Source organism: Physeter macrocephalus, chromosome 12 (assembly GCF_002837175.3).
Source record: "Physeter macrocephalus isolate SW-GA chromosome 12, ASM283717v5, whole genome shotgun sequence".
Lineage (NCBI taxonomy): Eukaryota > Metazoa > Chordata > Mammalia > Artiodactyla > Physeteridae > Physeter > Physeter macrocephalus.
This window is the reverse complement of record NC_041225.1, coordinates 61,287,684-61,312,683: the sequence shown is the minus strand read 5'-3', so window position 1 is coordinate 61,312,683 and position 25,000 is coordinate 61,287,684. Positions and strand designations below refer to the sequence as shown.

At 40.8% G+C, this 25,000-nt stretch overlaps 1 protein-coding gene across 5 annotated transcripts in view; it reads right to left on the bottom strand.

The window, feature by feature from the left end:
• CAMKMT (calmodulin-lysine N-methyltransferase) overlaps positions 1-25,000 on the bottom strand; it is a 408,716-nt gene that overhangs the window by 4,859 nt on the left and 378,857 nt on the right. For 3 of the 5 annotated variants that reach the window (XM_028496782.2, XM_024118955.3, XM_024118958.3), the window contains 3 exons: positions 18,566-18,640; positions 11,453-11,516; positions 1,419-1,550 (listed from right to left, as the gene is read on the bottom strand). In XM_028496782.2, coding sequence (XP_028352583.1) covers positions 1,419-1,550; positions 11,453-11,516; positions 18,566-18,640 — 271 coding nt within the window. Of the gene's footprint in view, positions 1-1,418; positions 1,551-4,667; positions 4,760-11,452; positions 11,517-18,565; positions 18,641-25,000 lie in introns of those variants that run through there. The other 2 variants (XM_028496783.2, XM_024118956.3) reach the window with 2 other exon arrangements.

Genomic DNA, 25,000 nt, shown 5'->3' with positions numbered 1-25,000 from the left:
GAAACCCTCACCTTTGCTCTCCTGAGCTATGACTGAGAAACTAAAAGCATTTGTCCTTCAGGGGGAAAGTGAATGACATGACAGGAAGCAGCCGTCAGCTGATCCCTGTAGCTCTAGCCCCACCCTGGAGAGAAGGCCGTTTTCATCCCTTTGTGTAGAAGAGCCCAGGGGTCCAGGAGAGACCCTTCCCTGACCAGGTAAAACCCTCAAAGCCATTCCTTTTGTTCTGGAGAGGAGTTGAAAAAGGGAGAACATCATTCTAGAGGCAGGTAAGATTTGAATAACATGCCATTCTGTTTTTATTTTCTGATTGTAAGCAAAAGGGCCTGATTCCACCAGTGAGAGGAAGTGATTTAACCCTTTCAGTTCACAAAGCATCATTCCCCACCCCACCCCACCCCCGCCAGGAGCTTAAATGGAGCCCTGGAGACCCAAAGAAATGAACCCATTTCCAGAAAGTGAAGATTTCCTTTTTATTGCTTAGAAGATCAGATCCACTTTGCATATAGTTTTTCAAAAGTCAATACACTTCTACATTGTATCATAGTCCTGGGTAATAAAGAATGCTATTCACATTTTCCCAGGAGAAAAATAAGGTCAAGGCTTTATTTTTCTGTGGTCACGACTTGCAAAATTGACAAGTCAAAGTCTGTTGCCAAGGTCAGACTAGCTCAGAGAAGGGAGCTTTCTGTACCGCACAAAATTACAGAAGAAATACATGTTATCCTAGTAACTGTGATATGTATTAGCAAATGTGAGATTCCTAAAAAGTTTTCGGTGGAACACTGGCCTCTCAGTGTCCTATATTGCTCTATACCTATAAATAATAAAAAGGCTGATAACATTGCTTTATGTAAGCAAGCTTAGAATCACTCTCAGATAAGTGCTTTTGACCTAAATCTTGTAGCGCCTCAATCTGACATATAACCCCACAACTGTGAAATTCTGTGAGATTTAACAGTCTCAAACTGCCAACTGACCCAGCCATAAAGCAAGCAGAGATAAAGATTTACAGTCTAACATGATACAATTAGACATTCACCTTCTATTTATTTCAGTGCAGCTAAGCATTTAACCTACTTAAAAGCTGAAGGTTTTTCATTAAAATATAAATGCTTGTTTATCATTCATTCTATGCCACCTCCCCTGTATCCTACAAATTAGTCTATTATGAATGAAGAGATTAGTTAGTTTCAGAGAAAGGAGTAAACAGGAATGGTTTCTGTACAATCCTTCTAGACATGCAAAGATAAAAGATGGCTTTGCCACACAAAATAATCAGATACAAATAGCTGTTCAGAAGCAGCACACCTAAGGAGTCCTTTAATCAAATATTTAGGTTACCTGCCAAAAAGACCATGATCTCTTCAAAATGCAATGCGGATTAAAGTGTTATCTAACACAAGCAGAAAACTAACCTTGGAGTGGAAGTTTGAAATGTGTTCATCATAATTTTCATGTCTTTGGATAGAGAAACCAGCTTTTTCAGCTAGATTGCAAAACTGGTTTAAAGTATTCCCTCGGCGTGGGGCGAATACCATTGCTTTCCCCTAGAACGTTAAAAAGGAAATTCACACATTTTAAAAATGGAAGGCAACCAAACATAACAAACATTGGTCAAAGCATTTAACTGTACTGCTCTCAGGTAGAAAACTCATTTGTCTTTAGACGTCCACACAGGATGGGCATCCACAGTGAGAATAATTTCAAGGACAGATATACATCAAATAAGAAAAAAAAAAGTCATTTAAATGGTGAGTTGCTATGTTTTATCATTTTCAAACAATTCATGTAGTAAACAATATGGAACTCAACGCTGGTTTTCTGTACAATACATTACCTCTCTTGGGTCCACTGGTTTAAACCATCAACTAGATTTTAGAATAATGGGTCCAGGGCAGTGCCACCCACCTTGCGACTCCTTAGCAGCTGCCAACACATCTGCAACATAGCTCCAGAGCACGTGGCCACAGATGCCTGTAAATGTTAGTTTATTGTGCCCTGGAAACTCAGTACCAAGAAATCCTCCACAGAGATAAGTAACCACAATCCATTTCAGTTCTGCCACCAGCCTGTTCTGTGACCATGCTGCCAGAGATGGTGAATCCTTCATAAGGGTCATCATTATGGCAAAACAGTTCCTCAAAGTTATTCAAGTGATTACTTTTTTAAAAAAAAATAAATTTATTTATTTATAGCTGCACTTGGGTCTTCGTTGCTGCATGCGGGCTTTCTCTAGTTGTGGCGAGTAGAGGCTACTCTTCATTGCAGTGCGCGGGCTTCTCATTGCGAAGCACGCGCTCTAGGCACGTGGGCTTCAGCAGTTGTGGCACGCGGGCTCAGTAGTTGTGGCTCACAGGCTCTAGAGTGCAGGCTCAGTAGTTGTGGCCCACAGGCTTAGTTGCTCCGCGGCATGTGGGATCTTCCCGGACCAGGGCTCGAACCCGTGTCCCCTGCATTGGCAGGCGGATTCTTAACCACTGCACCACCAGAGAAGTCCTCTCAAGTGATTACTTTTCAAAGGAAGTGGTAAAATGAGGGTAATCAAGCTTTTCTAAATAAACTGCACAATCTTATCAGATTGTTGTAGTGGGGAGAGTGGGAGGACTTGAATAAAGTATATACTGGATTTCAGAAGACTCTCTGACATGAAACTCTAGAGCAACCATTTGCTAACTACTAGGTGCATGTGAGTTTTTCTTCTCCCTTGTAGATGTGCACAGAATGGCTAAACTTCAGAATCTTCTTTTTCCTTTTATTTGTTTAAAAGATGACTGTATGCTTCTGTTAATTTCAGGGTTATACTTCACCTCTATGAGATACCACTTCAGGTTTTGAGGGAATCATGAAAATATATCCCCGTTTCTTTTTTTTAAAAAATAAATTTATTTATTTTATTTATTTATGGCTGCGTTGGGTCTTCGTTGTGGCGCGCGGGCTTCTCATTGTGGTGGCTTCTCTTGTTGTGGAGCATGGCCTCTAGGTGCTCGGGCTTCAGTAGTTGTGGCTCATGGGCTCTAGAGCACAGGCTCAGTAGTTGTGGTACATGGGCTTAGTTGCTCCACAGCATGTGGGATCTTCCTGGACCAGGGCTTGAACCCGTGTCCCCTCCATTGGCAGGCAGATTCTTAACCACTGTGCCACCAGGGAAGTCCCCATCCCAGTTCCTTTTGAAAATTGGTTTACCATTCATACCTGCCAACTGTCTATTGAGCATCTGGAATGTGGCAGACACTGGGATAAGTGCTCTATATACATCCTCTCCTTTAGTCTTCAAACAACCCAACAAGGTAGAGATTTTCAGCTCCACTTTACAGAATGCTCAGAAAGGTTGAATCACTGGCCAAGATGACACACCAGTAAATGATTGGAAACTGACCTGACTCCAATGCCAATCCTCTTCCCACTACACGACATTGCCTTCTTATTAGTAATAGTGATGATAATAATAAATAATAAAAGCCACCACTTTGCTAGGTGTTTCACAAGCCTTCCCTTTAATCCCCTCAACAGTTTTCTCAACAACGTTGTACGGTAGACATTACATTTTACAGATGATTAAACATGCAGTGAAGGGTTTGAAGAAGAAGGAACCATGTGGCAGAAAGGGGTCTGGACTTAAAGGGGATCTCCACCATAAAACACGGTGTCACCTCAGGAAAATCAGAAAAAAAAAGTCATAGAACTGCTGAACTAGAAGGGACCTTGGAGATGACGTGAGTCCAATCTCCTCATTTTTTCAGATAAGAAACTCAAGTTATCTTAGCTGACCCACTGAGTTATCTCACCCATTAAGTGGGAAGAACAAAGCCTCCCTTGCCTTCCACCCCCGAGCCCGAGCAAGTTGTGAGGATAAAACGAGGTATTGAACGTGAAAATAATTTGAGAAACAAGTTTATATAGATGTAAGAAAGACTAGACTAGAAGCATCTACACCACCTAACAGTGCTATAAAAATTCTATCAACTCCCTCTCCTTCTCTCTTCCCCTCATTTAACTGCAAGAAAACACACTGATACACTGTCCTGGACATCAAGTGTGTTTTCATACTGTGTTTACATAGACATGTATACACTCAGGCACATAATTACAGCAGCACCAATCATGCCAGTAAACTTAAGGTTCTGTCAGCTTTTCCAATATTAATTGCTATTTTCAGGCGGTTTTCAAACTTGGCAGCAAAAATTCATTTTGATGTGAAACTAGATATAATACATGGTCTCAGCAGGGGAGCAGAAGCCTCCATAAAAAAAAAAGAGGGAACACTAGTAGGTCATTCTAGTCTTTTCTAAGAGCTGATTGCCATTCTGGACTCTTGAATAATGGAAGGCTTTTTATTTTAAAGTCACCTGCAAAAATTGTCTTACCATTACAATCAAAGAGTTGATTTTTAACAGCTATTATCTAAATTATATATCATAATGTTTACAGGGCTAAGGGGTTGTGGTTGGGTTGATGTTTGCATTCACAAAACCCATGCTGGCCTCACCCCAGCCGTATGTTGGTTAGGGTGAGCTGTATGGTGACTGCAGTTGAGCTTGTGTCAGTTTACCTGTCCTTCTGTACCCACCGCATCTAAAATAGCCGCCCTTCCCCATCCCTCCCCACCCACTCTCCCTGCTCTAGTTGTGTCCTTAGCCCTCATCACCACTGGCACACATCATTACCTTGTTTGTTATTGCCCGTGTCCTCAGGCTAGAATGTATGCTCCATGACAGTGGGATCTTCTAATGTTTTGTTCACTGCATTTTCTCAGTGCCTAGCACAGAGTAGACGATTAATATTTGTCGAGAGGATAAACTAAATCTAGATATTGAATAATCTGAAAAACACAAGTCTCTGGGAATTCGAAGCCCACGTTCTATTGCTTATTCTTTAGAAAAGATTTTCTCCAAGAAGCTTTTACAGAGTCAGCAGCTATAATGGGATTTCAAAGGGAAGCTTTCTGTGCACAATACTGTCCCCACAAGAAAGAGAAAGAGTGAGCAGTAGTTTTAATCCTTAATTACTCAGTTATGAGTTTCAAAATGTTTTCTTTTTCATTTCATTGAATGCAGACACCTTTGAGATGTGGATTAATATTTAGGAGGGACAATAGGACATCATCCATTCATTCAATAAGGATCCACTGAGCCCTACTGAGTGCCAGCATCTGCCCCATAATGAACGGTTTTAGAAGCCCCCCATATCCCCAGTGGAGGAGGACACTTTGTCTGGTACAGTCAGAGGAATACATGTTACAATTTAGGCTGCAAAAATCAAAACAAGAAAAAGAATACAGATTTCAAATCAGCCCATCACTTTAGAAAAATTATTTTCAATTTACCGAAGCACAACTTTCTAAGCATTCACAGTCACCGAATCATTTTAAACTCAGAATGAACACTCAATTGAATGTAAAATTTTGACTGATGAGCAGAAATTTGACAGAATTCATTTATCCCTGGAGAGGAGAGAGGAGTAGTTCCACAAAACAACAATGATATTGTTTACATCGTAAGCTCAGCTGTTATTTTGCTAGACTAATCTATACTCATATATTAAAGGGTGTGCACGTCTGGAAAAAATAAGTCTTCTTCAGACTTATTTTACAAGGCATATGCTATGCCTTTTTCATTTCCAGGCAATAAACTATTAAATACCAATTACATGTTTAAGCTTGTGTTTATTTTCTAACCATTTCTTTACCTGGTTTCTGAGATGCTGCCTTTGTCTGCTTTCTCCCCCACATTTCTCTCAGTCTCTCAGTCCCCGACCCTGGCTTCTTTTTTTCCACCTGTTCTTTCATTATCAGTAGTCCCCAGGGCTCTGCCTACTTTTTCTTCATGTTTTATACAGTTCTAGGCGATTGTACTGAAGTCCACAACTTCAACTATCAATTATGCATCAAAAACTCCCAAGTACATAACTGAAGCATTCACCATTGTCCAGGGCCCACACCCAGATTTTCAGGTGCCTACTAGAGCTCTCCATGGGGATGTTCTGAAAGTACCTTTAACCCATTCTGCCTAAAATGGAACTCAATATCCTTGGGAATACCTATTAAGTATGCCAAACAATTCTATACCCTTCACCTTCAAAATGAAACTGGAAACCAGGAAATCGTGACATTGCCTTTTAAAACCCTTGTACCTTATTCTATCCCCAGAGAGCCCCTCCAGAAATGTTTGTTGAATGAACCTGTCAGTGAACACCCATTCAGTTCCCTCTTCTCCGTCTTTAGGCCTTCACTAGCTCCTAACTGAACAATTGTAGGTAGAAGTTGGTCCACGGTAGACCCATGAAGAGCCTGGCTGCTTTCAACTCTTTCTTATTCCAAACCAGCTTTTATGCTGGCCAGAGTAATCTTTCTAGGACCCATACACTGCTCAAAAATGGCTCTCTATCTCCATTTCAATGGCTCTCTATGACCCACATAATAAAGTCCGGTCTCTCCATCATCATGTTCTCAGCCTTTCTTAAAGTGGTACCGAAACTAACTCTTTAACTTCATCCCTCACCCCTCCCCAACCCTAACCCCAAACCACACAGACACTCTTACACCCCAACCAGAGCAAACTCCTGCAAACACAACATGCTTTTTCGTACTCTCCACCTGTGAGCACTGTCCCCTCCACCAGGGATGCTACTTTCTAGTCTCCTTCCTCTGCGGCTTAGAATGGCCTTCTTACTATTCAAGAACAAAGTCAAATACTGCTGCCTCTAGGGAACCCTTCCTCAGGCAGTTAGTTACTCTTCGTGCTGTATCCCTAGTACCTACCATAGAACATTATAATTCCAAGGAGCTTGTGCATTAATCTGCCCTGGTAAACAGTGAGATTCTCAAAGTGCTCATTATTCCTATTTATACCCCACAATCCCCAGCACAGTGCGAGGCTCAACAAATGTTTGTTGAATCAAGAGGAGTTCAAATCTCTGAGTATCTCACGTTCTATAGAAGGTGTAAATTAGAAAAAAATCACACAACAAATAAAAACAGCACCAGGCCCTATATGATCAAGTGCTGGGCTGTTATAAGCCATTTTGCACTGTCCACTGTAATTTCATCTGTGTGTATGTTACATCTCCATGACCACATGATAAATTCCTCAGGGGCAGAGACTCAGCACTGGATAAACACCTGGGTGGACTTCCGAGAAGAACTTCTAAGGGCTAGGCTCTTGTTCTGAGGGTCTTAAAAACCATCTGGGGACTCTCTATTCCTACACCTGGAGGGCCAGGTATGGTGGAACACAGCTCCTCACCAAGAACAGAGGAGGATTTGTTGGGCCTCTGACCCAGCAAGCAGACAGGGACCAAGGGTCCTTCAGCACCATCTCAGTTCATGCCACTGAACCCACACTCACAAGGCACTTCCCTGAGATAAGCAAAAACAGAGGTTTGTACAGATGGGTGCAGAGATGCTAGATTTTTCACAAGATGAGGAAATATGTCAGTAAAAAGAAAGTGCTCTTCTAAAATGAGAGTCCATCATTTACTTTTATAGCATGGCTGGCATGTAGTCAGGACTCCAGGAATTTGGCAGTTACTTAGGGCAGCTTCTACAGAAGGTTAAATGAATTCCACAGTGATATTTTTGAATTCTTGACAATGGTTAGCAGCTATAACAAGCTGGAGATCTGTCCATATTGCTTCCCCATCCATCTCCTCATGGTCCTGAGTAAACTCACACTAACTGGCTTGGCTCCCCTCCTTCCACCCAAAGCCATTTCAGAGGAATATTAGTAGATGCCATTTGTTGCTTGTCACTTCTGGACTGAAATTCAACTTGTAGGCTTGTGTGGCTGTATTTTAAATTACATCTGGGTCCTCTGATATCAGACGTGGCTGATAGTCTTTAAGGAACACAGCGATAGGGGGTTACCTGTCAGCAACAAGAAGCCACTCAGCGGAGGGAAAGAGGTGCGGGAGGGGAGGGACATGTTGTTTCTTGGAATGAGTAAAATGTGCTGATTTCATTCCTTTTTAAGATCTTTTCTTTTCTTCTTGTAAATTTGCTAGAGAGTCCCTTGTAGCATTCTGGCAGGAGACAGATGTTTTTACAGTGTCTCTCAACCAGTAAGTTGAGGAAAGTTTCCATCTGAGACAGGTAACAATCATTTCCTCCTGACATTTGGGGCTTCCTGTAATGACTTTCTAGGCATGGGTGCCCGTTTTCCTGAGGATCTAGGCTCAGCCCTGGGATCTGATACTGTTCCTGGTCAAGCCAGGAGCCCACCCTGGTGGCTAAGCTCTCTCTGAGGGCCTGTGCCCACCTCATCCAAGACCCCCAATATAAAAGCTGAAGAGCAAGGGGAACCCTCCCCTCCCTCTACTTTCTTTGCTTCTGGATCCTCTGACTCCAGACAGCAGAGCTGCCTTAGCTAGAAATCAAGGAACCATACTCCCCAGTAATGGCAGAATCCATTTCTTCCCAAGCTTGACACCTGAACCTTTGTGTTGCAATGATTTCATTCCTGGCCACTTGGTATAATTTCTCTCACCTTACTCCGTAGGGTTATCTGTACTAAAAAGTGTCATCTTCATTCAGGTAGACAATCCCCCGGACCTCTGCAGAGCCTGCAGCAGGTATGCAGGACACGGGTGCAGGCAACTGCAGCAGGCCCAGTTATGTGTAGAAATCGTCCAAGTCCAGGTCGAGAAAAAAAATTTTCCCCTCCTGCCAACCATTTCTCTGAGAACAGTTTTTGTGAAGAGCCCCCTATATTCTACACTCATCACAGCTGGAAAGTCTCTCTAGTTCTTCAAGGTAATAAGAGCAAATACATATTCATTTAGAGTCAATCATGCGCTAAAGCTTTCCAATGCACTGGCTTGTTTACTCCCCATTTTACAGATGAGAAACTGAGGCTCCCAGAGATGAATCCAGTAAGTGGCTAGACAGTAAGAACGACAAGTTTTGTATGCAGGTATTTCTGACTCCACCCACTGATACTTTGCCTTCAGAAACTGGGCCCTCCTATGAATTCGAAGCATTTGGCCAAAGTGCAGTTTTTGCTGAGCACCCTGAGAACTTGTTTTGTCTCCGTTGAGTCTGCTGAGCCCTGAATTACCAAGAACTCAGGATCCACCAGTGCACCTGCGTAGGTTGTTTCTCTGTGGGCCTCTTATGGCACCTTTAGCCTCTGGGCCACAAAACCATGGAGGAGTGGTCTAGGCTCAAGAAAACATTACGGCATCTCAAATTGTAATAGACTAAAACCTTTAGTGTTATCTTAGTCTTGGACTGTGACTTCCACACACAGACACTCATCAGGGGGAGGTCCTTTGGAAGCAGGACAACAGCCCTGAGAGCTAAGAAGGAGAAGAGTGCAGTTATCCGCTGGGTGCCCCCGAGCTCTGGGAACCCTTCCAGCCCACTGGCATGGGATACAGAGCTGCTGCTGTTCCCTGCCGAGTCCAGGTGACCCTTCCTGGGTCCATCTGGGTGGAGGCCCAGGGAGTGCAAACGCCCTGCCTCCCCAGACCTCCCACTGGGGATGGGATCCCTGGGTGGGAACTTCAGTATGTCCATGTGCCATCCACAACTGGGATTCCCCGCTTAGGGTGGACCCCTGACCCCTTTGACTAGAACAGCCAGCAGTCTGAGCAGGGCTGCAGGACAGGAGGGGCCTAAGCGAGGTCCCCTCCTCTCGTTTCTAATGCTGCATTTTGATGTGGGCCCCTCCGATTTGGCCTCCCCACTCCTCACAGAGCATGAGTAAGTACTGCCCACTCTAGGGCCCTGCCTCATCCTTCTCCGAGTTAAGGGTGAGTATCAGCTGTCAGTAGGAGCACTGCTGTCCTCAGAGGAGGCCGCTGTGTAGAGCCACACTTCAGACTAGGGGGAGCGTCGTCCAGAGTTTAATAGAGGGTGCAGGAGAGCTGCTAGACATTCCAGTTCAATCTCCATTTAGATCTATTCATAGCTTGGGCAGTTTTCTATTGTAAATGGTTCTCATGATTTACAATAGATCTTATGTAAATCATGCAAATCTGCTGCAAAATGGAGTATTTGTCACAAATAGGCTTTGAAGGGGTGTTGGTGATGCGTGAAGTACTGTTTGTGCACTGTGAGGTCCAGGAGTCCTTGAAATTGTGTTTACGTATGATAGTATTCCTAGAAGCCTTTATGTCCAAGAATCTCCGTCCCCTCGCTGAAAATCCTGATCTTGCAAATGCTCATGAGAAGCACCCAAGGCTACTGGGGCGATGAAGAGGCCCCCAATTCCTTCTGCCTTCAACTTGGGCTGCTCACTCAACCACGACAGCTGCCATTAATAGCTTGGTGCATGCCCCTTCCTTGCCTCCAGACCTGCTACCCACCTCACAGAGGGAATTGAGAAGGCCAATTTAATTTAATTGATTACCACTTACAAAGCTGTGGTTACTCCTCTGAGAGGCCTATTTAAAGTTTCTGAGGTATACAGAGATAAAATAAAAAGTAACAGTGTAAGGCAAAGGATGATTATCAAATTGCTCTGGGAACCTTCAATGTGAAAAAGATATAAAAGAAAGATTGAAAGGTATTAGTCTATAAGTCTCACTGAGGTCAGAAGACTAGAGCAAACCTTCTTTTTTAAAAGAAGAGATAAAACTTCAGAAAATACTTCACACACACATACACACTATAGTCCTTTCTCAGATAAATGTGAGTTCCTGTCTTAGACTACTTTAACATCGTTAACCTATTTTAAATTCCTATGGCACAGCAAGAGTCTTACATAGTTATAAGATTTTTTTTTTTTTAATGCATGAGCTTTAAACTTGTTTTCTTACTTTAAATAGATGTATATTAACTCTCTGTTTAGGCTGCAGGACCTCCTAGCTTAGTATAACAGCCCAAAAAAATAAGAGTGGATAAAAACTCTGTAATTTACTCACAGGCATAAATGGATATATAAATGTAAAAATGTGCACAATATTTTACGCCATGCTTGGCTTCATTGTGACCTAATGTTTATAATGTGTAAACACTGGCTTCCTTTTAAAGCAAAGAACAGATTAATATACAGATTCATCTGAAGCCCCTTTATTTAATATAAACAGAAATAAAAAGAAAAATGTTCTTTTGCAATATACCCAATGACAAAGGTAACCATTGAAGGGATTTTAAATGACAGGAGTCAACAGAAAACTTTCCATATCATACTTCTACTTTAATATGAAGATATTGTTATCAAAGGAAAAGACTCAAGAAATTCTTTGATAAAAATAATCTCACACTATCTTTGAAGTGGTTTCATTTATTTTACTACCCACTGTGTTCCTTATCAGAAGGCCAAGGGTAAGAAGTTCCCTAGTTATGATTAGGAAAGAATCTGATAGATCAGAAGACCCAATTGAAGTTGGACATAATAAGTATTAAAGTATTACATGACATTAATCCTGCCATTCCATTACTCTCTCCATCTTTGTGCACAGACTAATTATTCTGAAGCCAGTGTTCAGGAGAAAATAGAAACATACTTACCCTGGGCTGGAGTAATCTCTTTATTGCATCAACAAGGCTGGCTCTGTACTGGTCCAGAAACAGGCTGACATTGAGAAGAGAGCAGAATCCAGATTAAACTGGGTTTTCAAGTCTAATGATACTAATGGAGATCAAGACTAATTACACATGTTTACTCAACACTAAAAAAAGAGAAATGTTTCCTTCCATTCAAATGCCTCACTGGAATAAAAAAAAGATACCGTGGTCAGTGTCATCCGACCAAAGTCAAGTCATCAACATGCCATGGGCCACGATTCAACACGACCGGCCGTGTGTTAGCGTGAAAGGGACAGTTTCTAAGCTGCTGTTTGGGGGAATCATCTGGTGGAGATGAAGCTCTCCCAACACTTGTCTGTAGACCTGTGCCCTCCGCCTACTGAGGGTGCTGTGAGGCCACCCTCCGAAAACAAACCACCAGCCCTATTACACACCAACCACAAAACAGCTCTCAGGTGGTGATAGTTTTCAGTGACTAGCAACAGCACTGAGGTTAGAGCCAACAAGTGACCTATAGGCGTAAACAGACCAGGTTTAGGCAGTGTGTCCCAGAGACCATGGCAACTCTGGATTTTCCCCCTTGATCTCCATGTTGATTTTTTTTTCCAGTTCATGTGATTTTTCATTTTTCTTTTCTGGTTTGAGAATTTCTCTTGTTGCTCTGTCACCTCTTTGGCTGGATCAGTCTGACCCTGTCTTCACCAGGCCTTATCTTGGAAGTTTAGGACAGAGTTTCCTTATCCAGGACTTGCAGGCTAGAACACTGGGTGGCCTTGTGCATCAGCCATCCCATGAGGGGCCTAAGCAAAGCCTCTACTCCCGTTTCGAATGCTGTAGCTTGGTATAGGTCCCTCTGATTTGGCCTTCCGCTCCCCAAATAGCATGGCTAATTACCACCTATGCTCGGGCCCTGCGTCGTCCTCCTCCGAGCTGAGGATGAGTATCGGCTGTCAGTAGGAGTGCTGCGGGTGTAGCCACACTTCAGACAAGGGGAGAGCATAGTTCAGGGTTTCCTAGGCTCTGGTTCTGATCTTTCTGCTATGTGACCTTGGGCAAGTCACTTCATCTGAGGCCTCAGTTTTCCTGTCAATAAGGGCCCACCTCTGTGGCTGCGGTGGGCATCAAATGAATGATATATGTCGGCTGATGAATATTTGTTGATGACCTGCTGTATACTAGGGGCTGTTTCAGGCCTTGGAGATAAGCTGTGAATAAGACGAAGTTCCCATCCTCAAGGAGCTTCCAGTCTGTATTCATTTCTGCATCACTAGGTCTGGCCCAGCATACACACAGAGAGGGTGCTCAATGAAGAGTTACTTACTTGCCTAACTGGCAGATCAACACAGTCTTTGAAATGGAGGAGCTTATGTAGGGTGGGTTTCAATGCCTCTAAAACAGGCTCTATGCACTCCTTCACTGGTCTTGTTAGGGAGGAATCAGCATTTAGGTAGGATGTTTCACCAGACCAGGTTCTCTCCTAAGTCTCTCACTTAAGAGGAGTGGGGAGAGCGGCTTATAAGACGTTTCCAAGAAGTCAGTGCTTGGGTTTCACCATGACATGCTTAGTGGAAGTTTCTTCTATAAAGTTCTGCTTTGAGCAATGGAAAAACAATCCTCTTAAGGTGAGCTAGAAATGATCTCTAGCATGGGAAACGATCCATCAGGATAATCAGGATAACCTGATTATTACCCATGGGAAAATTCCTTATTGTTCCAGAAAACTATGCACTTAAATCTTAGAGCACAAAATGTGTCTAATTCGAATGCTACAAAAATTTGCCTTTTAGTCATATTAATCAGTGGTTAATAACCAGTAAGGATTGATAAGAAAGGAATCGAATTGTATTTAAGTGTTTTGAAATTTTCTCTTCAGGACTATATACCTTATTGTTTAGTGAGGCAGTACTATCTTAAATGTTAATAATTAAGCATTTTATTTTATTTTTTTAAAGAAGACTACCACTGTGAGAAAATACCTCTGTCAGTTACTTGGGTCTACAGGAGACCTGGCTGGTTGGGATACATAGCACCAAGCAAAAGACCATTCTCAGTTTATACCTGTGCATCCTAAGAGCTGGTAAGATTGTTAGAGTTAAATAATCAACAACTTAAAAGCTGAGCTTAAAACATAACCTTATGAGGGGAGGGGGAAATAAATTAGGAGTTTGGGATTAACATATACACACTGCTACATAAAAAAATAGATAAACAATAAGAACCTACTATATAGCACAGGGAACTATACTCAACATCTTATAATAACCTATAAGGGAAAAGAATCTGAAAAAGAATATATATATGTATATATAAATAACTGAATCACTTTGCTGTACCCTCGAAACTAACACAACATTGTAAATTAACTATACTTCAATAAAAAAAGCATAACCTAATATAGTACTATTTCTACTTAATGTTGGCAATGGTGACAAAAATATTAACCTCACAGCTCACTAGAGAATGCAGCTTAACACACAGCACACATTCAAAACACAGTTATTTGAAAGCTAATGCTGTCTACTCCATCACTGCAAGTCAAATTTCCCAAAAGTAATTTTTGTAGTTCTCTAATAGGTCTTTATTCCAAGCAAGCTCACCTTTCTACTTAGCTCTGGTGCAGAATTTATAACGCTTAGTAGGATACATCCTATCAGCAATTTCAATGTGCTTTAGTGGGAGTGATATATAATCTCCGGAAAATTCACCCCTTAAATAAGTCCTAATGGGCTCAGAGAACAGCAGTAGCTTAAGTGGATCTATTAAAAAAGGCTGAGTGGGTCAGTGATTGGGATGTAGATACCATTTCAACTCTCCCTTCAGTTACTGATCAGAATACATCGACAGTCGGTCTAGTTTGGCCATCAAACACACACACACACACACACACACACACACACACACACACACACACCCCTCTATATAATTCACTTGTGGAATCAACGCTTGCTTTGTTCCACTGATCTGAATCACAGATTATACGACAAAGGAAAGGTGCCAGGCCATTTTCATGGCCTCCCTTCGAATCAGTCAGGATTTTCTGCAGAGCACAGAGCAGCTCCAGCTCCTCTCATAGGGAAGTTAATTAGTGCAGAGAACAAGGAGACATTTCTGTCAGCATTCACAGAGAGGAAGACCTCTATGTAATTTTCACGGTGAAATACGCTCAGTTAAATTCACTGTTTTAGATTTAACTTTCAGCAGACTGAATGGCCTCTATCAGTCTTTAGCAACTGATTGCTGGGGGAGCCTATTCTGATCTCGCTTGGTACTACCCCTTAGGTACGAGATCTTTGACAATCTGTCTGTCTTCTCTGGGACTGAGTTTCCTCAGGTGTGAGGTAAGAGGGCTGACTACATTTGGGTTAAAGATCTTTTCAGGTGGAAAGGTCTGTGAGTTGTGATTTAGAACTATCTGTGATCACAGCATCTGGAAGAAAACAAAGAAATCCTAGAGCCTATTTTGAGAAAAAAATTTTTTCTTCACAAAACCCAAACTTTTTTCATCATTTAAGGTAAACATGATAGAAAATAAAAACAATCCACTGTATATAGTTAGTATAAAAATGCTGGGAGAGCAAGTGAAGTGATGTTCCTTCCCCATTTCTTCCCAAAGTCTCAGGCTGGAGGCATGCAGATGTGGTGCCCACCGTCCTGCAGACCTAGCTCCATGTGTCTGGCTAGCGGTGGCATTTCAGACTTGCTTTCCAAGCCTTTAGAGAATCCAAATGTGCAGAACCTTTTTTTTTTGTTTGTTTTTTTAAATTTACAGAATCATTTTTATTTTTGCAGAGCTACAGTAAACTGGAAAGCCATCAAACACTGAATGGAAGTGTTCACTGGATAAAAAGCATCTTACTAGCAGACTCTCAGAATATTGTGATTGAACAGGAGTCTGGAAAGGCAGGTTTAAAATTAACAAGCGCTCACTATTCTAAACTCAGCAAGGACCAGGCTGGATTGCATTCCAGCAGAAAGGAACTCTTATATTAAATTCAACATTAAACAAGTCAACCAAGGAATTTAATAGGAGGGTTTTTTTTTTCTACACCTGTGGTTAAATATTCTAATATTTTGATATTTGTCAACAGCATCCATTTGCAGGTATGACTGTACCTTGAGTTTTCCTTCTGTTTATTTCAAAGTTGACATTTTACAAGTTACTTAGGAACTGTTGAACCATGAAACTATATTTCATTGTCCAAAATGCTGAATGGTGAAATAACGACTAGCTTTCAGTGTGCCTCTTTATTCTATAATCTAGTTGAGCTACTAAATTTAGATGTGAACTAAGAGACTGTCTCTTCTGGGAAATGAGTTATTTCCCCCATTGGCTACAGGTTTATGAATGTTTGAATGTAAATATATGAATATCTGAATGATTTAAAAACATAAACATATCGCTGCTCGTTGTAATCATGTGCATTTTACTTGAACCACAATGTGGGTTTGGAATAGGTTTGTGAATAGAGCTTGTTTTCATGTAAATGGGATCAAGCAGTACAACTGGTTAGCTATTCAGGGAAGCAGACAATGCCACCCTTGCTGGAAATGCTTCAGTGAGAATTTAATCCATGTACCTAATATTTGAACTCCAACTCTTGCTTCATATTCCTGTGGCCTAATCCAGATCTCATTGACTGACAAGGACTCAAGGATGGTGTGAGACTTAACGTGATCTATTTATGTGTGGCACCTATTTCTGGCACTGACTATTTCAGGTTTCATCTTGGAGGTAGTGTCTAAAGAGAGCTTTCTTTTCCTCCTCTGTGACATTCTTTAAAAAAAAAAAATAGCAGCATGGTCTGCCTGCCTGCCTGCCTGCCTTCCCCTAGAAGCAGCATCCGTGCAATAACTCTGACAGAGAAACATCAATCCAACAGGACATAAAGAACACATGGAATCCTGGGCTTCCCTGCTATATGCACAACATGTATATTATGAACATCGTTGTACTTTCTAAGTTTCTGAACAGCTTACCCATCCCTGTGAATATGAAGACAGACCATTACCAAAGCATTTCTTTTGGAAATAATATCAGCATCGCAGTGAGAGTAGCTTAATGTTTCACATTTACAAACGGGAAATTATAAACAGGCTGACATCCTGGCACTGACAACACCGGAGGAAAAGAAAACTTAACAATTCATGCATAGAAAAGCAATTTATAAAATGAAACTTGGTGTATTTAGTTCATTTGAATACATAAATTCTCAATAGCGACTAGATATGTATTTATGTATATGGTATGTGCGTGTGTGTATACGTATAACGTTGTATTATTATGTTATGTATTTGTAATGAAAGGCTTAACTGAATATGCATTATGTATATCAGTTGTACAGGATCCTGTTGTTGGCTAGGGAAAAAAGACAATTTTTCAAACATGTTGTGTGGCTATTTTTAACCTAACTGAGAACATTAATCAGAAAAGAGCTTAAATCTGACTTCCTCTGCTTCCCTGGTACAAATAGGATGACATGGTGTGAGTGTCATAACACAAGGTATGACAAAGCCAGGCTGTTTTGATATTTGTGCAAAGGACAAAATTAACTTTAAATCTCTTGGCCAGACCTGACTTCCCCACATAATCAGAGCCCATCCATGTGCGACCCTCGTCTAAACCTCCAAGAAGATTCTACCCTTCTTCCCTCTTTCCGCTGCTCTCTGATCTGACTTTCATGCTTAATCTGATCTAATCCTGCCAGCATTATCTTCATCTGTGCAATGAAACCTGGAGAATCCTTTCTCATATTTGGTGAGGGACAGCATTTTCTAAATTACTTGCTCAAATCATATGGTGAGGTTTTAGCTCCTTATTTTTGATTAGATGAGGGCTGTAATATTGAGACGCAATATCAATGATTAGTCAAAAATCTGCTTCTCTCTTTTTTTGGAAAAAGGTTTTCTGAAATTGGGTGCAGAGAGACTAAAATGGCCATGAAAAACTAGAAAATCTCAACTAAGAACAGAAGAAAATATTTGTTTCCTTGACAAGTATTTTTCAGAAGAAAACAGAAAGCAAGTCTAATTTCATTGACTTAGGTAGAAAGTTACCCACTGAAAATCTTATTAAATAATAATTTTAAATAAAGACTTCCTGAAAACTTCATCGCATTCATTCAACTCTCGCATAAGGAAAGTGTTCTCTGGGATATGGATCTTGTGTTTGGGTTTATCAATATAATAGAACTTCTTTAGAATCTGAACTTGTGTTTTCAAATCCATAGTGTCATTTAAAAAATCGTGATAAAACTACAAATAAGATCTTACTCTTAATAGGAAAAATACTTGTGAATTGTCAATGTTTCTCATATTATTATTCAACACACGAAGAAAATACATAAGATTAGTTGAAATCATTATTAAGGTTTGATACATATTTATCCTGTAACTTAGGATCAGACTTTCATTAACAATAAGTAGCCTGGGCTAAAAGAGAAGAGAAAATATCTAATGTAAATTATTTTGAAAAGGCAGGCATCTGACAGAGATTTTACTATTATTATTTGCATAACAATAAAATGTAATTTTATAATTCTTGTTTTACGTATAATTAAATATCATAATTGAAGGCATTGAAATTATTAGATAGCAAACATACATTTTAAGAAAAGCTATTTCCCTAAAGATACTTCACAGATACGTTTATACGCTAGAGTGCATATGTGTGCAAACACACGTACATATATATATTCCCTTATATCAATAGTCAGATCTCTCCTAAGAAGTAAGCTAATTGAGCTGTTTGTGTTGATAAACTCCTTTTTCTCCAGACTATTCCTCTCCGAGCCATAATTATTTGCAATTTGCCTAAGTCGTCCATTTACTGATACGTCAAGCATGAAACAGAGGCAATTCCAGAAAATGGAAATGCTTCTCAAAATCAATCTTTGGGAAATAATGTGGTAGAAGTTACTGTGTGATAGAAGACTACCTTATAACTGTCACATGGAGATGAATGTTAATTTGTTGAGGTTAAGGCAGCTTTGTGCCTCATTTGTTGACTTTGCTTTGCCGTCAGCAAAGCAGCACAGCCCAATTACTCCAGCAAAGCTATTTTTTCTAACAGGAGTTTTATGATTTTTATGTACTTACCAGTCAGCACACATAACAATGTCAAAATGTCCTTCCAGTTGAGAGACATCTGTCTCATTATCCCATCGTAAAACGCTTGAGAAGAAAAAGATTTTAAAAATCATACTTTAGGGATTTTTTTTTAACTTTTGATTTTGAGCTATGAACATTATTTTTTGTGGCACTTGAAATTATTTAAAAGGTATATACAAATTATTTCAAAATGCATAATAAAAAAAACTAGGGATGTAACTGTCTGTTCCATATTTTATTTAGTCTTCAGATCTAGAAGAGGAAGAATTCTCTATTCAAATACAATAGTTAAGCTTTTGCTACTTCTTATAGGTTTGTGTAGACAAACTAGGGAAAAATATCTTGTCTTGACCATAGTCGTTAGAATGAGTCTAGACTCTTAACATCAATGAAGTAGATACTAAAATCAAAGTATTCCCCATCTACTGGAATACAACCTTATAAAAACAAATGATGTGAAACTTAGTGCCTGGCATGTCGGTTGCATTTCGTATTAATGTGATGAGTACTTTGGCAAGATAGAAGAAAACATACCAACTTTCATTTGGTTGTTGTGAGTTTTCAGGCACATTTTAAAATTCATCTGTCCTGATACTTAAGTCTCCAAAAGAGGATCAGGTTTTAAACCTCATATTAATAACAATAATTAATAACATGTATTTGAAAATTCTAGTTATGCTTATGATGCCAACCAGAGATTTTAAGTTACTTTCAATGAATAACTGTGATAATTAGCATTTTACCATATTAAAGTATTTTAATGACTCCTCTCCCCATCACATCAACTGGGATTTGCAGTATTACTCTTCAAAGTAAAATTCTGCTCCTATTATCTATTTTGATTATTATTTAAAACTAAACTGAGTGAGCATAGCCTACTCTGTCCAGCTTTATTTGCTTATCTTGGTGGGTTCTTTATTTCTTCTATATCTTCTCTGGGTGAAAAGTCATACATTTGAATATAAAAATAAGTCCCAAAGTTCTTTTCATATACATTAATATATATCCATGCTAGTGACTTTTTTAAGGCAGAAAAGATTAAACACATCACCACAAAAATACCTATACAGACTGAACATCAGTTGTTTATTCACTCATTCGACTCATCCTCAGTGAGTACCTACTGTGTGTCAGGCCCTGTGATGTGCCACAGGCCATGCTTCACAGAGGCAGCCTGGCCTACATAAAGCCATAATTCTGATGCCACGCCCTATGTGTTATGTAAGCATATAGACTCAGAACTCCAGGGAGGGCTTCCAGAACAAGTGGATGACTTCTCTGTTCACAGGTCCAGTGAAACATGGATGAGCTTTATAAATTAACTGTAGTGTTGTTGTACTTTCCCAGGCCCATTGGAGAGCCAAGAAATGGAGGAAACCAGGAAACCCCTAAGAGATTAATGCTGCTGTCTTTGGATTGATTCCTCAAATACTCCATGCACCTGGGGAGAGTGGGAAACAACCAACACCAACTTTTCTGGAAACGCCAAGGCTTCCAGTGCAGCTGGGACTCAGGCTCAGTGGGAGAGCAGGCCTGTTCAGCCCTCATCAGAGACCTAAGAGTCTTAGAGAGTTTCCACATGAACAAGATGGTTTAAAATATAGATCTATGCTAGACCTTTTCAGATCATAAAAGTAACGTCTCCATTGCACAGATTTTGGGAAAAAAAGAAAAGTATTAAAACTACTCATCATTTTATCATTCATGAACCATTATTTAGAAGAGGCTTCTAATACATGTGTAATGACTAAAGCACAAGAACAGAAAGTGCAGGAAATCCTGTGGTGATATTGGATATTGGATTCCTGAGGTGCTTCAGCCTCTCGGTTCAACAAAGACCAACCAGAAAGATGGGTCTAGACAGCAATGGGTTGTGGGTTAGTACAGCAGATGTAACAAGTCATGATTTTAAAAGAAATGGAAATGCTCATCTTAGCCACATGTACCACAACACATTCCCGAAAGGCATTTTTCCCCAGTTTTTATGAGGCTTATGGCTATGCTGTCCCCATAACTGTAAGCAGGTGACAGAGACGGAGGGGTGTATGGACAGAGTCTAGCTTTGGCATGACAGACATACCTAAGTTCAAATATTGGTTCCTTCCCTTACTAGCTATGTGAACTTGGGCAATTATTTCACCTCTCTGAGTCTGTTGTCTCACCTGTAAAATGGAGATAGCAACGGCCACCTTCGTGAACAATCTAAGGGCACCATTCACACTGTACTCTGAGTTCTGTTGTTCACATGGCAAACAATGAGAATAGTGCCACCCAGAGTGGTGGAATCAGGTGCTTCTATCTCGGGAGGCTAGAGATGATGGTGACTTCAATATTCAAGAAACTAGTCCTTCCAACTCCTCTCCTCTGATGGTCTTGCCCTCCACCCTCCTCAGACACTCACATGACAGTCAGGCACACTAGAGCAGTGCTTCAGCTGTGGGGCAGGACCAGATTTGTTGTCGTTTATAGCCAATCTGTTGCAGACCGTTACTTTTATAAAATGCAACAACAAATGAATAGACAAATGAGATTTAAAAAGCAAAGACATTCTGAATACAAGTCCACTTATCATAGGCTTGGATGTCACAGTAGTGTTTCTAAACATTTCCTTCCATTTCTGAACTTACCTCATTGCAGCTCAGTAATGTACAGTTCACAAACTGGTACCAGTCCATGGCCTCTTCATTAAGTAGCCCTGCTCTCAGTCTTCGTCTTTACCAATAACTGCAACCCTGACCCACTCTCTGACAGCCCCTCTGTCTTTCACAGCTCACCCCTTATAGAAGGGACTCTCATTCCAAGCATTCTTCCATCCTACTGGCCTACAATCTGCTGATACTCTCACCACATCACTGTTCCTCTCCCCTAACATTTGTCTTTCCTCCTTGCCCATTGTAGGTCCCATAGCCAACCATCTTAACTATCCCCTCGCATTCACCCTTCGCTCCCTCATCCCTTTCTCATGTCCTCATATTTGTTAAATCCAGCTCTCCGCCTGCTCCAAGACTGCATGTGTGCACCTGAATGTGGCTGGAGAAAGCACACAAGCATCCTCACTGGCTTTGCTTAAAATGCATGACCATGAACCACAAGTGGATTCTTGATGTCCAGCAGTTATTCTTTCATTTCCCTTGTCCATTTACTCTTCTGGTCTCCTAGCTCATTATTTTGTACCACCTTCACTCTTTTCAAAATTCTAACACTTCCTCCCTCAGCCTTACTTTCAGCCGATGACCTTGCTTCCTACTTTACTGTCAAAACCGCAGTAATCAGATGAGAACTTCCGCAAACTCCCACCACCACACTTACACTCCTAACAGCATCTGTACCTACATACTCTGTTTCCTGCCTATTATCATGGACGAATTAGTCATACTCCTATCTAAAGTCAGTACCTCCTCTTATACACAGGAGCCATCCCCTTTTGTCTGTTCTACGGCACAGTTCTAGCAATTCTTCCTTCTCTAGCCTATATTATCAGTTCTTTCCTCTCTACTGGATTATTTCCATCAGTATTCAAACATTCAAGCAGCTATTTTTCCCTCTTAAAATATCCTCTCTTCACTCTATCCTCCCTTCTGGTTATTGCTCCATTTCCTTATTCCTCCTCTGCATCAAAACTCCGTGAAAAAGTTGTTTAAAATCTGTTTTCAAATTCTCTCCTCCCAAACAGGCTTTTGTCCCCACTGTTCCACCAAAAATGCTCTTGTCAAACTTTCCAAAGGTCTCTACATGGCTAAATTCAGCTCAGTTTTTAGTCTTCATCTTACTTGACCTACCAGCCTGCACCTCTCCCATGAGCTCCAGATTCATATATCCAACTTTTTATTTTAATATTTCCACTTGGATGTCTAATAGACATCTCAAACTTAATATCTCTAATATTGAATTCCTCATCATCTTTCCCCAAATTCATATCAATAACTGTTTTTCTCACCTTGTTAATTCTATCTTTCCAGTTGCTCAGGCCAAAAACCTTAACTATATCCTTGACTCCTAATTTTTTTTACACCCCCACATTGAATATGCCAGGAAATGCAGTTAGTTCTACTTTTGAAACATGTGAAAATCCATCTTTTCTCTATCTCCAGTGCTCCCACCCTGGTCTAAAATACCATCATCTCTCATCTGAATTATTGTATAGTCTCCTAATTGGTCTCCCTGCTATAACCCTATAATTTCTGCTCAAGGAAGCAGCCAGAGTGATCCTTCTAAAATGGACATCAAATCGTGAGCCTTCTCTATTTACTACCTTGTAATGGCTCCTCTCTTCACTCAGAGTAAAAGCCAAAGTCTTTACAATGACCTATAAGACCCTGTGCAATCCAGTTACCATTCTGACCTCATCTCCCATTCCTCTCCCCCTTGCTCTCACAACACTGATCTCCTTATGATTTCTTGAATACACCAGTCATACACTTCTGCTTTAGGGCCTTTAAATTGGCTGCTTCCTCTGTGTGAATGCTCTTCTTCCAGATACCTCTATGGCTTGTTCCCTTACCTCCTTCAAGTTTGCTTGAGTCTCTTACCTTCTCAAAGCTGCCTACCCTGACCATTCTACTTAAAACTGCAATCATTCATTTCCACTTCAGTACTCCTGAACCCCCTTAACCTGCTCTTTATTTTTCTATAGCAATTATTTCCATTTAATATGCTATATAAATAAATTATTAATTTTTAAAATTCTCTTTCTCCAGTAGAAACACACTAGGGACAGATATTTCTAAAATCTGTTTTGTACCATGATGTATTTCCACTGCCTAGAACAGTCCCTGTCACATAATAGCTGCTCAATAAATATGTAATTTGAATGAATTGTGTATGGATATACCTAGCAGAGAGCCTGTCACACAGAAGGCACTAAAGAAACATGTCCCTACATTAAGTTGTTCTCTGAATAGAATATGTAGATTAGGTAGATATGAAGGCCAAAGATGTTTAATAAGATGCTAAAAAAATAATAATAATAAAATTTTAAAAAATATTTCTTTTTTTTTAAACATCTTTATTTTTTAACATCTTTATATTTGCTTTACAATGGTGTGTTAGTTTCTGCTGTATAACAAAGTGAATCAGCTATACATATACATATATCCCCATATCCCCTCCCTCTTGTGTCTCCCTCCCACCTTCCCTCTCCCACCCCTCTAGGTGGTCACAAAGCACTGAGCTGATCTCCCTGTGCTATGTGGCTGCTTCCCACTAGCTATCTATTTTACATTAGGTAGTATATATATGTCCATGCCACTCTCTCACTTCTCCTAGCTTACCCTACCCCCTCCCCGTGTCCTCAAGTCTGCATCTTTATTCCTGTCCTGCCCCTAGGTTCTTCAGAACCCTTTTTTTTTTTTTAAGATTCCATATATATGTGTTAACATACAGTACTGCAGTACATCCATCTTTTTTTTTTTTTTTTTTTTGTGGTATGCAGGCCTCCCTCTGCCCCGGCCTCTCCCGTTGCGGAGCACAGGCTCCGGACGTGCAGGCTCAGCGGCCATGGCTCACGGGCCCAGCCGCTCCGCGGCACGTGGGATCCTCCCAGACCGGGGCACGAACCCGGTTCCCCTGCATCGGCAGGTGGACGCGCAACCACTGCGCCACCAGGGAAGCCCTCATCCATCTTTTTGAGTTATGGTTTTCTCAGGATATATGCTCAGTAGTGGGATTGCTGGGTTGTATGGTAGTTCTATAGTTAGTTTTTTAAGGAACCTCCATACTCTTCTCCATAGTGGCTGTATCAATTTACATTCCCACCAACAGTGCAAGAGGGTTCCCTTTTCTCCACACCCTGTCCAGCATTTATTGTTTGTAGATTTTTTTTTTTTTTTTTGTGGTATGCGGGCCTCCCTCTGCTGCGGCCTCTCCCGTTGCGGAGCACAGGCTCCGGACGCGCAGGCCCAGCAGCCATGGCCCACGGGCCCAGCCGCTCCGCGGCATGTGGGATCCTCCCAGACCGGGGCGCAAACCCAGTTCCCCTGCATCGGCAGGCGGACGCGCAACCACTGCGCCACCAGGGAAGCCCGTTTGTAGATTTTTTGATTATGGCTATTGTGACCGGTGTGAGGTGATACCTCATTGTAATTTTGATTTGCATTTCTCTAATAATTAGTGATGTTGAGCATCCTTTCATGTGTTTGTTGGCAATCAGTATATCTTCTTTGGAGAACTGTCTCTTTAGGTCTTCCACCCATTTTTTGATTGGGTTGTTTGTTTTTTTGATATTGAACTGCATGAGTTGCTTGTATATTTTGGAGATTAATCCTTTGTCAGTTGCTTCGTTTGTAAATATTTTCTGCCATTCTGAGGGTTGTCTTTTCATCTTGTTTATGGTTTCCTTTTCTGTGCAAAGCTTTTAAGTTTCATTAGGTCCCATTTGTTTATTTTTGGTTTTATTTCCATTTCTCTAGGAGGTGTGTCAAAAAG